General features: G+C 52.8%; 7 protein-coding genes across 7 annotated transcripts; 4 read left to right on the forward strand and 3 right to left on the reverse strand.

Annotated features, from left to right (window-relative positions):
• Positions 1 to 38: 38 nt before the first annotated feature.
• Positions 39 to 1,694, reverse strand: M431DRAFT_74933 (hypothetical protein; the record flags this gene model as incomplete). Its single annotated transcript, XM_024922285.1, has 1 exon — positions 39 to 1,694. One exon carries the CDS (start codon positions 1,692 to 1,694, stop codon positions 39 to 41), a length of 1,656 nt encoding a protein of 551 aa, XP_024778503.1.
• Positions 1,695 to 3,830: 2,136 nt separating this feature from the next.
• M431DRAFT_287489 (hypothetical protein) lies at positions 3,831 to 4,476 on the reverse strand. Its single transcript, XM_024914063.1, has one exon. The coding sequence runs from the start codon at positions 4,198 to 4,200 to the stop codon at positions 3,895 to 3,897; it is 306 nt and encodes a 101-aa protein (XP_024778504.1). The 5' UTR covers positions 4,201 to 4,476; the 3' UTR covers positions 3,831 to 3,894.
• Positions 3,896 to 4,471, forward strand: M431DRAFT_503782 (hypothetical protein). The gene has a single exon (XM_024918356.1). It carries the CDS (start codon positions 4,233 to 4,235, stop codon positions 4,389 to 4,391), a length of 159 nt encoding a protein of 52 aa, XP_024778505.1. The 5' UTR covers positions 3,896 to 4,232; the 3' UTR covers positions 4,392 to 4,471.
• Positions 4,477 to 4,681: 205 nt separating the features above from the next.
• Positions 4,682 to 5,047, forward strand: M431DRAFT_503784 (hypothetical protein). The gene has a single exon (XM_024918357.1). It carries the CDS (start codon positions 4,752 to 4,754, stop codon positions 5,019 to 5,021), a length of 270 nt encoding a protein of 89 aa, XP_024778506.1. The 5' UTR covers positions 4,682 to 4,751; the 3' UTR covers positions 5,022 to 5,047.
• A 3,531-nt stretch (positions 5,048 to 8,578) lies between these two features.
• Positions 8,579 to 9,066, forward strand: M431DRAFT_287599 (hypothetical protein). The gene is made up of 2 exons (XM_024914064.1): positions 8,579 to 8,621; positions 8,677 to 9,066. Exon 2 carries the CDS (start codon positions 8,734 to 8,736, stop codon positions 8,950 to 8,952), a length of 219 nt encoding a protein of 72 aa, XP_024778507.1. The 5' UTR covers positions 8,579 to 8,621; positions 8,677 to 8,733; the 3' UTR covers positions 8,953 to 9,066.
• Positions 9,067 to 13,159: 4,093 nt separating this feature from the next.
• On the forward strand, positions 13,160 to 14,146 carry M431DRAFT_74604 (hypothetical protein; the record flags this gene model as incomplete). The annotated part of the gene is made up of 2 exons (XM_024922242.1): positions 13,160 to 13,574; positions 13,665 to 14,146. The coding sequence occupies 2 exons, from the start codon at positions 13,160 to 13,162 to the stop codon at positions 14,144 to 14,146; spliced, it is 897 nt and encodes a 298-aa protein (XP_024778508.1).
• Positions 14,147 to 14,996: 850 nt separating this feature from the next.
• On the reverse strand, positions 14,997 to 15,684 carry M431DRAFT_287628 (hypothetical protein). The gene has a single exon (XM_024914066.1). The coding sequence runs from the start codon at positions 15,614 to 15,616 to the stop codon at positions 15,233 to 15,235; it is 384 nt and encodes a 127-aa protein (XP_024778509.1). The 5' UTR covers positions 15,617 to 15,684; the 3' UTR covers positions 14,997 to 15,232.
• Positions 15,685 to 16,396: the final 712 nt, after the last annotated feature.

A 16,396-nucleotide genomic window follows, 5' to 3' on the forward strand; every position in this document is an offset into this window, starting at 1 on the left:
TCAGTGTCGCACAGCAGAGGGGAGGGATCAGCGGTTTACTACCAATGGTCTAGGTGCTTTCGTGGTGCGGTTGCCCAGCCCGTTTCGAAATGGGTTGACTGAGCTGCCCTCCACTGACCAGTCCTTAGATCCTGTTCTTGAGGTTGCCCGTGGCCCAACACATGCATGGGAGGAGGAGGTCCCTCCATTACCCGCAGAGGAGGCAATCTTTCTCCGCTCGCTGACGAAGTCGCGGACGAGGGTCGCGGCGGCGGCACTCCATAAGCCGGACTGTGCATCGACGGGAGGCCGTGCGTCGGACCACCAGACAAAGCACCATATACAGGAGGTGAGAAATCGGGACGATCGTCTGTGCGTCGAACCGGTCCAGGCCGCTCCGCCGATGACACCTCGCTCACGTAACCTTGAGTGGGAGTTGGAATGTGGTGGGATTGCATCAAGGGGCTTCGATCCGCAAAACTGATGCTCTTCGACAGAATAGGGCTTTGTGGTCCGGCAGCATGATTACTTATAGTGGGTGTTCGAGCAACGATTTCTCTGAGCCGATTGCGTTCGTCCCTGTAAAAGTCCCTATGGGCTTCGAGCTCCTCAAGTCGCTGTAGCATCTGCTGTCGCTCTTCTTTGAGCTCCTGCAGCTGCTTCATGTTTTCCTCCTGTAGTGTCTTCTTCTTCCTGCGGTGGCGGGTCGATGCCTTTGCATTTCGCTGCCTCTTTTCGTCTGCCTTCTTGGATGCTTGGGAGTAGTCTACTTGAACGGGAATAGGTGTGTCGCTTCCCGGAAGAGTCATGTAAGCTTGCTGAGATTCCATTCCAACAAACGAACTTCCCTGTCGACGCAACATCTCTGGCCACGGTGGTGTTCCCTCGGTCGGACCTTCCATTCTCGAAATTGGCCGGCTTGCGGACAACCCGGTGATTCCGTGTTGGAACTGCGACGGTGTATGTAATCCATGTGGTCGACTCTGGAGATCTCCCGGAGGGGGGATCGCCGGCGGCTGTACTTGAGGAACATCCAAGGGGCGGGCTAAAGGCTGAGAAAAATCTCTTGGTGGAGTCACCATTGGAGTATTCTGGCCAGAGGCAATTCCTGAAGATTGATGAAGTCCGGGAGCGTGCCTGGGCTCATCGGGAGTATCTGGTTCGTAAGGTCGTTTTGTGGGAGCCATGCTGGGAGCCAAGGAATGTCGCGGGTCGAGGTCCCGAGGAGGAAGAGCCTGACCAAGACTCAAGGCCCGGGGTGGTTTGGGACTGAGTATCTTCCTCTGGGGGTTCATTACGGGGAAAGGGTATGCTGATGAAGGAGAGTTTCGTTCGGATATCGGAGGTCTGCCTGTGGGCGTAACACCTGCAGCAACTGGAGTCGTTGGGAGAGAGCTGGTAGCAGCATGGCCATGGAGGTAGGGACGCGGAATGCCATAAGGAGTCGAAGATGCTGGTTGGAAAGCCTCGGCTTCCCTTGCTCGCGAAGGTGGTCGTCCGCTATTGTCGGGGCCCATGGAGTGTGAGTCGGATGGATTCAGAATATTGTGGACTCCGAATGACTTGGCCGAATGTTGAGCAGCACGGCCAACCTCGGGGGAGAGTCCAGATGGTTCATACCGCTGCGAAGTAAAATGGGAGAACTGTTCATTGCCGACAGGAGATCTCGAGGAGAAACGAGAGGGTGGGAGAGGGCCAAGTCCCCTTTGAGACATTGAGACCTGATCACCTACACACTCCTGATCCCGAGGATCAGTACATTGATTTCTCCCTCTGCCAATCAGGGATTGCAGTTTCAACTTGGGGGACGTAATTCGGGACAGAGACTTGGGGGACGTAATCCGGGACAGAGTTTTCGACAACCACGACGGAGTAGTTGGCGTGTTGGGAGAGTTTGGCGTACTGGCTCCGGAGGAATCGGAGGAGTGAAGATCAGGGCTGTCCTTGACTGGAGCAGGCAGCGCCCGTTGCCGCACGTCTACAGAAGAGTTCGCCAGGTTGACCGTGGTGTAGTCGGGGACCGGCTGGGAATATACCCAAACAGCCCCAGAGACTAGTGGTGGTGAATAGTTCGGATGGAGACTCGGTTGCGGTACTGGAAGGGACAGCAGGCGATCAAGCCGACAGTCCACAATGCAATCCGTTCTTCTAACTCAACAAACCCCTTGCCCAACGACTCGAATTGTCTCCAAACGAGTATATCGATGGGTTGCAGCCCGCGGAGTTGAATATTAGTTGTTGCGTCACGGTTATTGTGATGATTGCCACGGTAAAACTAGGAGGCCCAAGAAGATCTGTCTTGGGATGTTGATCGAGAATGTAAGCTCGCCCACGAGAGATGGATAAAGTTAATTAACAAGTATTATGGTATTAAGCAGCCCGGTGTCTGCTGGATCAAGGGACTCGTTCAGGCTCCTAACTCGAGTTAAAAGCTTTGATGGCAAAGTCAGCTAAACTGCAGCAAAACATCACTTTTGGTGCAGTCTGGATTCTAGGATTCTGCCAGCCGAAGGGTATGACAATTATGAGATATCAGACAAGATAGCCCAGCCAACCAATCGTCTGCCACGCAGTTTTGTTTCTTCTGCGGAACAAGAAGAGGGGGAATGTGAACGCAAGACTGTGTTCTATCGTGTATGAGGGGAAAGACAAAGTCGAGATACGCAGCCGTCGATGAGTCTGCAGTCCGCTCTCATGGTATTCCAGAACTCAAAGGAATGCCAGAGTGTTATAACGGACCGCAAGACTGAGATTGCTTGCAGTCTCCTCTCGAGAGCGTACTCGGGTATTGGGAAGTCCGAATGGGCAAAACAAGGAGAGAACGGTGATGGTGAGGGGGGCGTAGGAGAGGTTCGAGGGTAGGAAGAGGCCAAAGAAGATTTCACGAGGTCGCAAAAAAACAATCGAGATAAGGTAGAGGCAAACTGGGGACACGAGAAGATGAGGCGGAGGTAGGGAAGAGCTGCTTACCTGAATAAAGAAGAAGGAACAAGGAACAAAGAACAACGGACAACTTGGAAAGTGAGGCCTTGGTGAGGAAGGTACCGATTAGAGCAGATTACAGTACTCTGTACTTGGTACTGGGTACAGATCACGCCGAGCTCGAGTGCTTTTGGCAAATTAGATGCACTTGAAGTCCTACAACTCCCAGTCGAGGCCGCCAACAAACGACGCCGGAGCTTTCTATCTCGAAGAGGTCCAACGAGCCCGAGGAGGTAGACAAGTCAACAGTATCAAGATTCACTCGCGGCACTGGCAAAGGCAGACAAAGGAATAGAAGGGGGGAGCTGTGTGACGAGGAAATGGCGATGGAAGAGTTCTCATGAGAGAGCTTTTGGCTGGCGAAGGATGGCAAGCCACAGTGGGAGCATTGACTTGTTGACAGTTCGGCTTGAAATATGCCACGCTGGTGGCCCCTTGTCGTCTCGATGAAGGAAAGTACTGCTACGAAGCATTCGCATGGTCACGCCAGCCCAATGGTCTGTCCCACAGCCAGGGTTTCTGTGAGCGAGCATGGGGGTGGAGGCGCCACATACCTGTACATGGAGGTTTTTCGTGGACGGAGCCATCAGTGATTTGACCCATGCCGGAGCCAGGCCAGACCAGACCAGGGAGAGCGAAACGTCAGTCGAGCTACAAGCAGGTAGAGGTGCAGCAAAGCCGCAGCACGACCCCATCGCCATCAACCGCGGTCTCTCTCCACTGCGAAGAACCCGCTAGTAGCATTACAGCGCAGCTCTTGTCTTTCTTCTGGATCCACGACGGTGTTGGAGTCGGCAGCGGCGGGCAGGGATGTTTGAGTTGCGTCTTAGCCTAGGTGACGGTGTGCACTCACTATCCCCTTTTTTTTTCCCTTCCATCCAACAACCCTTTTTACCCCGGCAGGGCTCAGAGGCACCAGAAGGTTGGTTTGGTCTAGCACCGGCCAGCGGGCCTGCTGGCTAGCACCAAACATGGAGTCCTCTGACTAGGTACGAGTACCTCTACAGGCTCTGGCTTCAATTCCATAACGATCAACTGGTTCGGCGTCACCAAGCAATGTGACGGGGTCCGGGGGCCGCTTCTGCCTGTGTCGGCTCTTGTCTGCATCAACGGCAGGCCGACGGCACGAATACGTTGCTGCGATTCGTTTGCGCGCCGCGGATGGCGACTGAAGAAAGTTTGCTGCAATCGCGAATGGAAGCCTACTGGACCGGGGGAGGCACATTGTACAGCTGGCATCCGGGGAATAAAAAGGTGGATGGGCCAGGAGGATGGCGCGCGCCACGGTTCATGTGCAAAATCACCAAGCCGCCAAGCTGTGTCTTGACTGCCTGTGTTCAGCCTCTACGCCAGCCGTCCATTCATTTCCTCAGCAACATCCACCGGGTAGCCTTCCGGCAGAGACTAGCTCTTTCACCCAACGATCATAGGTCGCGATGAGCCACACGTCACATTGATGCGTGGCTACTCGTACTCAGGTACTTTTTTAAGACGCAACAGCAGACGAAGCAATGCTCCTCTTGGTCGAGTCTAGCCTGGCTCTATAGGCATTCTTCCTTCTTTCGGTCCCCACTGACGTGCGGTGACAACGATCACTTCCGAGCATGGGCGTCTATATGACGCTGTGCCGAGAGACACCAACTGCATCGCATGCCAGGCCTTACAATGCCATTGTATGTATGTACGAGGCATGTACGTACGGACTACTCCGGTACTCCGTATTATTGTCGCTGGCTAGGGCGGCTGCTCTGTGGCCTGAGAATTATATCATCTCTCTGCACTGAACCAAAATGCGCATCGCATATACGACACATAGAGCCATGCTAGCCATGATTGTGTTGTTGTTAGCTTGCCAATTGCCTGTCATTTTACCCGGTATCCGCGCAGGTCTTTGCCCGGAAGCTATTTGTCGGTCTAAGACGGAGCAGAGTCGGCCTGGACACGGCTACCAGAGTACCACCGAGCAGCACTGTATCTACCAGGACCGGCCCTTCCAGCATTATCACACCCTCCCGATCGGCCTGAGAGTTAGACTCCCGAATTGTCAAAGGAAACGATGACGGTCAGCTCTCCTAAGCGCGTCTTCAGGGCTATGATGCGCTGCCACATGACGTTTTCCACGTTAGCAGACAAGGAACAAGGGGTGCCAAGTGGCCTACCTGCATATCTGTAGCCTGCACCCAGAGCATCCATCGGTGGCCCGTAGGTACGGGTGCCTGGTCTCTGGCGGAATCGAGCCGACGCGGCGACAAGGCAACGCCAACTGGGCCAGATTAGCAGATTTTGGCGCAGGCTTTGCCCGGTTTGGGATGGGGGAGCTTGTGGCGGTTGCCAACTCGCTCACGATGCTGCGAAGGGCGGTCAGCACCAGCGGGCTGGCTGGCTAGCTGGCCATCAAATGGAGTCGTGGGAGGACCTACTCGCGCTTCATACAAGGCATGGATGCAATGTACGGCCGCTGGTTCTTCTTCGATAGGCTAGCCGTGCACAGGGAGACACAGAGAGAGAAGTCTTCAAGACCCACGACAAGACGCGGGCTCTAAGTCTTCAGGCTCATTAAGTAAGCCGGCCACCATTCGACTACATATGCAGCTCCCGAACCATTGGTTCCGTCACAACGCCACACATCACACGGAGCTTGCCTTGCTGCGACGAGTCGCTTGCTCGCTGCTCGTTCCTCTGGCCAACCCCATCCAGAGGCCTCGTGTAGAAACAGGCGGTGCGCAGGTATGCAGATACTACGGGTACTCAGGTCCGGAGCCCACAGACACGTCGACCATACATGCAAAAGTCGCATCGGCCGCGCTAGCTAAAGCGGCAATGGGTTTCCAATTGAGCGGTCGCCAAACAAGCCTTGCAGACACAACGCTAGTTTAGCACGGCACGGCGTTGCATGCAAGACTACCGTGGGCCATCTATTGTGGATGCCTGAGTGGATCGTTGTCTACCTTGAATAGGCACTCATTGATGGAGCCCAAATTGTCCACATGCTCGGAAAGAAAGAATCGCCAGGGGGCTCCCTGGTTAACAATTCCGACAGTTCCCAAGCTCTCCCTCGTCGAAGCCTTGCTATGCCTATCCAATGCCTACTCGTACTACCGCCGGCACGGAGAACTCCTTGATGCTTCTCACAAGCAGGGAGTGCTATGCTTAGGTACCCACAGACCTGCAGCAGCTACGGTACGGGCTGTCGACGGCAACACAAGTCACAGAACCTGGTATGAGTATATACGGGAAACGCTCTCTACTGGTGCTCCAAGCTCCAAAAGAACTAGTGCCAGCGACGGGAGTGTGAATGAGAGTATACCTGAGCCAGAAACAGAAGACAAGGCATCTAGGCTATCTGTGTTTAGCCACCACCTAACTTTGTACTGGGAAACGCACACCAAAAGGGCACCATCCTAGTTGCCGAGACCAAGCTCTGCACACTTTACTGTACAAGTAATGGGCAGCGTTGCCACTACAAACACGCCTGGTAAGCCAGGGCAGTGCAGCACGCAGCACCTAGCAAGTGCTCATACTTGCGTACTTTGGGGCATATCAGCTCATTATTCCCTGCCTCTACTGCACCGTAGCTACATACTGGCAGTGAGAGCGCTCAAAGGTCTTACTTCTAGCCGCTTTCAATCGCTGGCTTGTCCATCTAGGGAGATTCCTACGGCGATCTCTTGGTCCTCCCAGCTACTGAGAAGAAGCGAGAGCAACATGGCCGGGGATGCCGTCATGGCCGCCTTGAGAGAGAATGGGAGCAAACATGGCGTCTCGGCAGGAAATGAGGTATTCCTGCAGTGCCCATGGGTTGTGAACAACACTATGGACAATGAAACCTTGCAGTGTCAACTCTACATACTATAACGTGGGTGCTTACCTGTGGTAGGCATACGGCAAGCTCTGTACACACTACCTACCTACTAGGTAACACCTACCACACAATGAGGCACCATTCTCTTGCTGCCCAACCTGAGTACTAGCGGTAGGCCGGCCCGTTGACACGCGAGAGACGGCCAATTTTGACATACCGGCACGAGTACTTGGTACTTACAGTACAATGGACGCCTCCAATAGTGCTCGAATCGTCTCAACCAGGAACGGTAGACCCGACCTGACTCGGTTAATGTTGGTTCCCTTTGCGACTAACCATGGCCAGTGCCTATTACTACTGCTTATACGGAACCCTGCCCACATGGCTTGGAGTATGTCTTGCTTCTATTCCGCTCCCTCGGGTTGGGCGTCATGTGTGGCTTTTCCCGCAGTCCAATCTTCTTCCTTCATCCGGCGACTACGGCGCCTATGCCAATATGGGGAGGGGGGAGGGTCCCAGATGCCGGTTGCCTCATGGAGACGTGATTTGGGGGCAAAAAGTGATGCTGATGCAAAAGAGATGAAGCTGGAGAATTTGAAGCACGTGGTACTTGTTCCTCTGGAGATTAATCTCTATGCGAACCAGGTACGCAGTGCAACACACCACCTTTTAGGCCCGCGATGAGTGCCTTTGTACGGGCTGGCTCCTTTGCTGTAGCAGGACTTGAGTGCAGTACCTGTAAGTAGGCTTGGGACTCAGCACTCTGACACATTACATCTTGCTACCAATGCTCGTCCTTGGTACTACCACCTACCTCACCAGGCATCGAAAGCCCACGTAGGGTAGCTGGGAGAGTCTTGGCGAGTTCCGTCTGCCTCGATTCGTTTTGGGTCAGTCAACCAGAGGCAGCCCAACATACCATATACACCTCATTCAGAACACGCCGACGTTGATAACCCAAGAGCTTCCAGCATATACAAGTACGAGTGCAAGCACTTGCTTGCCCCGGTACGAGTATGATGCCTGTACAAGCAAGGTCCTGCTAAGGAGCCCTATCGGGTAACTGGGGGTTGCATTGGACCAAGGTGGTGTTATCGACGTGTCAAGGTACCTATCTCTCCGCTCAACTTACGGTGAGGCTCTGGTACCCTACCCGTCCTAGCTGCAACTCCTCGCACTTGCCGTGGTCTGTGCCTCATGACAACAACACCATGTGTTGTCAACCAGAAGAAGAAGAAACATCAAAGCGTTCGACGGCTTTCCCTTTTCATCTCTGCCTGCATTAGCCACATCTCAGGCAGGCCAACTCATGCATCTCACTTCCACGAAGCCAGGCAAGAGGAAACAACCGACGGTCTCAGAGGCTCCCTTTTCTCATGCAGCAGGTCTTTTCGCAGCGACGGCCGGTGCATGTCTCTCCCTCGAATCGACGACGGCTGACCTGGAACATGGCTCTCCCCAGTCGGGCCTCGAAGGATTTGCCTACACCGGCTCTGCCTATCATCGCCATCACCGCATGGGCTCATCACCTAGACCTAGTCTGCTGTATAGCGGACCAACCACCCCAACCACCAGTCTCATCGGCAATAAAGCTCTACGATTCGATGGGATGATCTCACCTGCACAGACCAGACCGCCCCCGCCCAGATGCCAGGCATGTATGTGCCCTGCCGGCTTGTCAATTGGCGCCCACACGGATCCGACATGTCATTGAGCTTGCGTCTGTCATTTCCTTCTCATCTTGTCTACTAGGACGAGTGCTCCGTAGTGCGAGTGCCAATGCCACTGCTAATCCAGTAGTAGTACTTCGTGTGTACGGGTATAGGTACATGTAGGGCTCCAGCATGGTAGGCACAAGGTTGGGGGCCCATGCCCATGCCCATACCATTTACGAGTACTGATACAGAGTACAGTACATTGAAGCCGCTACTGTCCAACAGCATCTCGTCATTGATGCCACAAGCAGCGATATGCCTGCTTTTGCTAGAAACTCATCTCAAACGACGCTGCTCCTTGCGATGCACCCATTATCATGCGCCTCAGAGCTTATCAACCTCCTCTATGGCACCAACCCCGACTTGAGGAAATACTACCAATCGAATCTAAGCAAAACCCGGTACCCTCCTGTGTCTATCTATAGAGCGCCTTGGGGGCACTCAAATTACACAAGGGCATACGAGTATCTATAAAAAACCGAGGCGTACAGTTATTCATTAGCATGTTTAATTGGACACCTGATATCATGACTTAATTTCAAGACAACACGCCACTCCATCTCAGGCCGCTCTTTTCAGACTGGCTGGTATGATACGGAGTACTCGCTAGCGATGTGTGCGTATGCGTTGGCCGCAGATTGCATGCTAAGGTATTCGCAGTTGCTACTATGAAGATGGATCACTAGGCCTCGCTGTGCCCAATGGATAGGACGCTTCCCGTCTCTGCAGATGCTTTACACATGATTGGCCCCATGAGGAAGCCCAGGGCGGCTAGCAGTGCCCATTTACATATCACACACATGCACGACCTACAATTGGTTTCCACACCCGTCCCTGACTGCCGGGCCCTGCCACGGCCTGGACGCGGGGGGACCCAAGGGCTCAAATCCCAAACCTGGGTGCCGAGACATGTTCCCCCGAGGCCCATTATGCGGCCTCCTCTCGTTAAGCAGGATACCTACATGCAACTTGGACACAGGTGTGGTGACACTCTACAGCAACCGACCCAGCTCTGTGGTTTTTGCAGTAGGATGCGATTATCTAATGTGCTTTTCGCCCGCTTGGGGGAAAATGTTGGAGAAAACTCCCGGGGGCAGGATGCACCTGGACGCATTGGGGGATGATTGCATTCTGCCTGTGCCCGTCCTATGACTGCGTGACGACTAAACATTCGGCGACACTGTGGATGCCTTTGGATCTCATGGCACAAGAATATCATCGGCGAACAACTCACGAGGGGACCCACCAGGTCAAATAGAAATTGGAGGAGGAGTGTGCAAGTACTCGTACGAATGAAGACAAAGTTCTGTCATCTCGCTGCATCTCAAGACCACTTTTACAAGGCGAGAGCCGTCGACATTCCTTCAGACAGGCGTGAGCGACAGGACCCTTGAACGCCAGCGGAATGCTAGCGCCTAAAAGGGTCTTTTCTCATTCAATCTAGGACGGGACAGCAATCTTGCTCTAATTCGAGACTACTTACTGCCAAGTACGAGTAGGCAGATCCCACTTGATGTCTCGACACGGCCGTGATGGGACCTTGGTAGCAGCGCATCTGCTCGTATTCCCTGTCAGCTATGTATTGTACCACTCTGAAGCAGTCATGCGCAAAAGTTTCAAGCAATAATCTTCCGGAACACCAGGGCCAATATCTGAGTGAAGCTCTATACGACGCTAGTTGTGTTTAATCTGCCTCGTCAATTTAAGAAGAAATGAGACGAGAAATGAGGTCGACCGGGATAGTAAACAAGCGGAGCTTCCGTCACAGCTCTACTTCTACTAGCAGTAGCATGAATCGATGGCTTGCATCATCACCCGCCACCAAAGGCCACCATCATGACCAAGCGCCCACACGAGCGGCTCATTTCTGGACCCCTCCTGGTGTAGGGATCGGGCATCGTTCGAGCATCCCATGGCAACCCAACGCCATCGTCACAACCACAAGTTACAATTACGTCGTACTAATCATCATACCTACCCTAGCATGGGCGAAGCGAATGCGGAGCGCTTTCAAACAGAAAGACAAAAAAAGAAAAAAAAAAAGTATTCGCGAGCATTCCCAGCTACACTCTGCTCAAAGTAAATAGCTAGTGGGCACTCTATTATGCCCCACGCTGGGCAATCAGCGTGCCGTCGCGGACCGTCCGAATCCCAGCTCGGCTGCACAGACGCCTTGCTTCTTGTCAAACTAGCAGATCTCAAAAGGTGCATGGTGCATGTGTGAGATGTGAGATTTGTCGAGATCCAACACAGGCATGAGGCACAAGCAATGCGGTGCAGTGCAGTGCAAATGCGGTTTGCCTCGTCTCCTCTCTAATATATTGGTATCCACATGAGCACTGCTTCGAACATCGCGGAACCTCACATTCAGTCGCAGTCGCAGCTACAGCCACCAGAGACAGCTGCACGACACCAGCTCAAGCATCTAGCAAGAGGCTTTGCCTTCGGCCCGTCCCTAGCTCTATCAAACCGTGAACTCTCGACATTTTATTACTGAACTTGAACGGACACATCTTCCTGTCTTTATCCGCCGGTGCTGCGTGAGCTCCGTCCCAAGAGGCGGGGGGCTGGCAGGCTCATCAAGCTCGGCGCCACATCGTGACTGAGATCCCTCTGTCGTCTTTGATTATGCTTTTTTTTTTCTCTTTGCTTTTTTCTTCGTCTTCGCGGATGCGCTATTCTGCGGGCTGCTTTTTGCGCCTAGTTGGGGCTGAGAAATTACCTGGCAGTTGTATGAGAGCGGCGGCGGCTCGCAGCCCCCGGTGCTTGAGACAAGAAAAAGAAGATCTGTCTCAACCCTGGCCCAAGCAACATAACATGTACAAGTACCGACCAGGGAACTAGACGGGTACAGAGTACTAGTACGAGTACATGCGACCAACGGCCCTGTACCCAGTCCTTTGTGGACACATCAGATGGGGAAGGGCCCAGATGACGCGACAAGTTCTCCGTACTGTATGTATCTATGGCATGCATTGCATGAGGACCTAAGCTCGACAACCGGTCCCTGCAAACCACCGTGGTCTACAGGTCCTGACCCCATCCGCCTACCCGGTTCATGCAGCGCTTTACGGTGGGTGCGCTGGAGGCTGGGGCCAGCCAGCTACACCGGTTGTTCTCCGATGGCATCGGCCGACGGAGCGCAGGGATGGGAAAGGGCATCGTCGTGACCCTAACGGTGTCGTATGCAATGGAACATGTAATGGAACGGCCAAAGCGAATCACGGGATCCCTACGTGGAGCGAGTGTGATCGCTTAAGATTGGCAACAATACGAAGTGATCCAGACGTGTGCAAGTACTATATGTTGGAAAGGGAGGGAGTGATGCTACCACTACCGCTAGCACGAGTACTGTTGGTGGTTTGTGCTGGAGGATGTGCATCTCGGCCCCGCAAGCCTTGCTGCATGGATGCAACTACAGGTACGAGTTAGACGTGGCGACCGCCTAGCGGTTGGATTTGTGCGGCGCCCGCCTCACTCTGTTGTCAACGACGCATTGGATGGATGCTGCCCGACTGTCAAGGGAGTTGAAATCTTGGACGAACTCATGATCAGGAGTCATGATGGGGGTTCACATTGTCTTGGGCTGCAATGTCTGTGCTGTGCTGTACTCTGAATGCACTTCATCGGGAGGATCATGCTACCAGTACGAGTAGCTGGCAATAAGGGGCGTACAGGTATTAGTTGGCTTCGAGCAACACAGCCAACCTCACCGTTTTCCTTGGTTGCCGCCTCAATGCAACACTGCTCCTTGCCATTACATCTATTTCCCGGGGGGCCACGGAGTGAGGCATGGCTGGGGCTGTCCGGGATGATTACCTATTCGGAGCAGGCAACGATTTGCAAGGCCTGGTTGGCTCTGGGTATCAAAATGGCAGTGAAATGTGAGAGACCACCGCTTATCCGCATCAGTTCGAAACCACGTGAAATGCAACTGACAGCGACTGATGCTGATGTGATTCGCCCTGTCGGACAAATTCCCGATGGGAGGTTTGCTATGCACAGCAACGGAGTTGCCATGATCCTACGCTGCATGGTGTGATCACAAAGGGGTACAGTAGGTACTTCTGGCGATTGATACGCAAACGTGGGAGCAAATCTGCCCACTCCAGCATTGATAAAGTACTGTGTTTCCAGACAGGCTAGACTCATACTGCTTCTATCAACTGCTTGATCAATTTATTCTACTTTCAGATATGCCGTGAGCGGTATAATGGATAATTTGGCCGACCCCGTAACGCCACAAGCTATGAGATGTTGCAACACTTAGCACTCGTGTTAGTCCTCGCCGAAGAGAGTTGACATTTATAAATCGAACAAGAGCAAAACTCACCAGGCCTAAGCAGCCGTAGACACCGGAGATACCATCATACACGCTAACTAAACATGAACAGCGAGGGTTTTGACTTATTTGGCCCTGTTCTCGTAGGATTCGATCCCGGGTAAGTTCGAACAAGACGGCTCGCGATATCAACCCAACCTTCCGGGTATTACTCCGTAAAAACTCCACATTATCTCCTACCCCGCCATTGCTCCTCAGAGAAACTCCGTGATCGCTGGGGCCCCGAATATAAGGTTACTATATAAACACGTTTCTCGAATGATTCAAGATATTCAAACAACATCTACAGAGTCACCGCTTTTCTCGAATTTCCAGCGTGGCGTGGCAGGCAACTGAATAATGGCATCTCAAGAGTGGAAAGTGGTCGAGCCCTGGCTTGACCTAAAATGCGCGCTGGGCGAAGGACCATTTTATGAAAAGGAGACCAACTCGCTGCGTCTTGTTGACATCAAGAAGAAACATATACACACCGTTTCTTTAAGCGACATCTCTCTAAAGACTATCCAGCTGGACGTTTGCCCAACCGTCACGGCTGACATCGAGGGGGTGGAACCCCAGGATCGCATTCTGATCGGTGTTAAACATGGACTTGCAGTGTTGGATCGTCAAACCGGAACATACAAGATGCTCGCGCCCTTCAACAGTCAAGAAAACAACGAGCGTATACGCGCCAACGACGGTGCGGCAGATCCCCATGGCAAGTTTTGGCTGGGGACGATGACGGACTTTGGGCTTGGGGAATTTCAACCAGAAGGTATGGGCTGACCTACGACTGTATGATGCTTTGCCGCCCCCTGGGTGGCTGGCTCACCCCTCACGCCGGCGCTGACGGCTTCTCTGATAGGGTTTCTGGCACGCTTTGATTCGTCCAAGGCAAAAGAGGAGGTCCTAACTGACCTGGTCATCCCCAATGGCATTGGGTGGTCACCAGATAACAAAACCATGTACTTTACTCACTCCAAGACCCGAGAGGTATTCGCCTTTGACTACTCACCGGAAACTGGGGCAGTAAGCAACAAACGCCTTTGGTATCGGCATGAGGGACCAGGCGAGCCTGACGGCTTCCGCGTCGACGTGGACGGAAACGTGTGGCACGCGATTTATGGGGAGAGCTCGGTTCTCAAGATCAGTCCCGATGGCAAGGTTATCGGAAGCATAACTCTGCCGACTAGGAACATTACCTGTGTCCAGTTTGTGGGGACGGAGCTATTCATCACGTCAGCAGCGGACGAGGAGGGTGATGAGACGAGTAAGAGGTATGGCGGTGGTGTCTTTAAGGTTGATGTGGGGATTGCGGGCTTGGAGCTATTCAAGTTCAAGTTATAATTCAAGGGACTTGTCGAAAGGCATAGCATACCCCTTGCAACGTCAAACGCCGACGCCGCATAGCCTTATGAGCGAGAGGGCTAAGGCTTGCCGTGTTGAGAATGGAAAAATAAAAAGAGGGAACATAGAAGGATTGCTATCTAGACCGTTTCTGCACGCGAGGAGCTGCTTAACTGGTTGTGCCTGACATTGTCCTTTGCATTGTAGTCCAGATACGATACTGATGCGTTTGAACCAACTACGAGGGCAATATGCCCAACGCTCACTCACGCTCACATGAAAAACATGGAAACTCTCGTGATTGGGGCCACATGGCTGATAAGCAGGGGAAAAGAAGCAAAGAAAACAAGGAAGAGGGAGGCTAGACTAGATGATGTGTCCAACCCGCCCTACTGTACGCCAAGTATGCAATTCTGAAGCAGGGCCGTCTGCAAAGGGCACCGAGAAGCATGCAGAAGTGCATGGGGGAAAAAGCAACTAGATGTGCTGGAACGTTTGTAAGGCTAATAACTAGCCATACCCGAGATATGAGAGGGAAGAAGTTGGGAGCTTGCAAAAGTTGTAGGGAAGAATAGGTTGCTGGTGTTAGAATGCGTGGTCTTTTTACTAATTAAGGGGGTGATTGACTGGCTGCAAAAATAATGAAATGATCCTACTAATAGACATCTTTCTTTTCTTCTTTCTTTCTTGCTTGTCAAAGAGGGTGATACCTTTGCAGCAGCCTCGGCCAGCAAGGCCGAGGCTGGATAGAACTCTAACATATTTCCGTTTGCTATGGCAGGGACTACAAAGACAATTGCTCGTCTGGTCCCTCAACACCCCATCTGTTCATGCGGATCGATCTAATGGCTTCAATTGAACATGGATCGTCTTATTCCCTTCTAGCTCTTGTCCTCAAACTCGATGTTTCATCAGTACTACATTCTACGACTAGCAAGTCTAGCCTACCTACCCACAGCCGTCGTATGATGGCCCTTCAGGTATCCATGCTGTACAAAGCGTACTGCTGTACTCGCAGTACTCGTACATGTAGTCATACCATTGACAACAGCAGACAGCCTTTTGCTCACCGCTGCTACCCATTGCTCAATGCCTTGGCTTCATCGCCAGCCCAACTTGGAGACCCGACTCGAACCCCCCCTGGTCCCGCCTCACCGCCTGCGTTGTCGCAACCCCGGCCCCGGTCTCCGGGTTTCCGGCCCCGCATGCTCGGGGCGGTTCGGTCACGTCCTCTTTTTTTGCCCAATTGATACGAGCGTGAAAGCAGAAGTTACAAAGTGCGTGTACCTTTGCCCGTAGCACTATCAAGTTGGTAGCACAAGTAGCAGTACAAAGCAGCATGGAGAGCAGCAGTGATTTGCTCAGAGTTCTGGTGGGTGGGCACGGCATGAAAAAAAGACGACGACAGAACAAAGTGGAAACCGTTAGGCCCGCTATCCAACGACAAGGGGGAGTGAAAAAGAAGCCCATCCATCCTCCAAAGCTGTCTAAAGTGAACAGGGTTTAGCCGATAAACGGCCCCCAAAAACGCTCCTCGTGCCAGGGTATTGCTTCTCTCTCTCTCTCTCTCTCTCTCTCTGCTCTTGTGCTTTGCCAAGTCAGACAAACCTAAGTACTTAGCTTCGCCAGCGTAGCATGCGGCTGCAGTTCTCTCCCAGGCGCAGGAACTGCTAGGACAGGGACCGTTCCCGGGCAAAGGACAGGGGCGCAAGGGAAAACGTGCACGCTATCGTTATGCATACGATGCATGGACTAAAGCAAGTGCGTGCTGCAGGCATCTCGATCTGGTTATCAAGGGAAGCCGGCGGGCGTTTGGGGCGAGATACGGCGAAGCTCGGCTAGCATTGATGCGGTCAAGAGTGAGTTGCTTGGGCTGATGGGTGTATGATTTTTTCTCTTTCTTTTTTATCTAGCTGGTTTCTGGGGAAGAGAGAGAGAGAGAGAGAAAGAAGAGAGAGGAGGTTATCAGCCTTGTTGTGCTTACCTAGTACAACTACTGTATTAGGTGCTTCTCATAAATCACATTGTCGTGAACCAACGGTTTCTGACAAACCTTATCGACCGGTTTCCCCCTTCACGTTCTAGTTCCAATTGATACGAATCCAATTGATTCTTTCTCTTTTCTTTTCTTTTTCCAATTCCTGAAGCAAGTCCATGCACTCATCGACAAACACAGGCAAGAGCCGCGGATGAGTTATTGCCGCTTCCTTCACCGCCTTCTCCCGGACATTTTTTCCCAACTCCCACCCC

Source organism: Trichoderma harzianum (genome assembly GCF_003025095.1).
Source record: "Trichoderma harzianum CBS 226.95 unplaced genomic scaffold M431scaffold_2, whole genome shotgun sequence".
NCBI lineage: Eukaryota > Fungi > Ascomycota > Sordariomycetes > Hypocreales > Hypocreaceae > Trichoderma > Trichoderma harzianum.

What these genes read in the sequence shown, in the direction of transcription:
- M431DRAFT_287599 (XM_024914064.1), top strand. Translation starts at nt 8,734, where the DNA reads ATGCCTGCTTTTGCTAGAAACTCATCTCAAACGACGCTGCTCCTTGCG.
- M431DRAFT_287628 (XM_024914066.1), bottom strand. Translation starts at nt 15,616, where the DNA reads ATGGGCTTCTTTTTCACTCCCCCTTGTCGTTGGATAGCGGGCCTAACG.
- M431DRAFT_503782 (XM_024918356.1), top strand. Translation starts at nt 4,233, where the DNA reads ATGGCGCGCGCCACGGTTCATGTGCAAAATCACCAAGCCGCCAAGCTG.
- M431DRAFT_503784 (XM_024918357.1), top strand. Translation starts at nt 4,752, where the DNA reads ATGCGCATCGCATATACGACACATAGAGCCATGCTAGCCATGATTGTG.
- M431DRAFT_287489 (XM_024914063.1), bottom strand. Translation starts at nt 4,200, where the DNA reads ATGCCAGCTGTACAATGTGCCTCCCCCGGTCCAGTAGGCTTCCATTCG.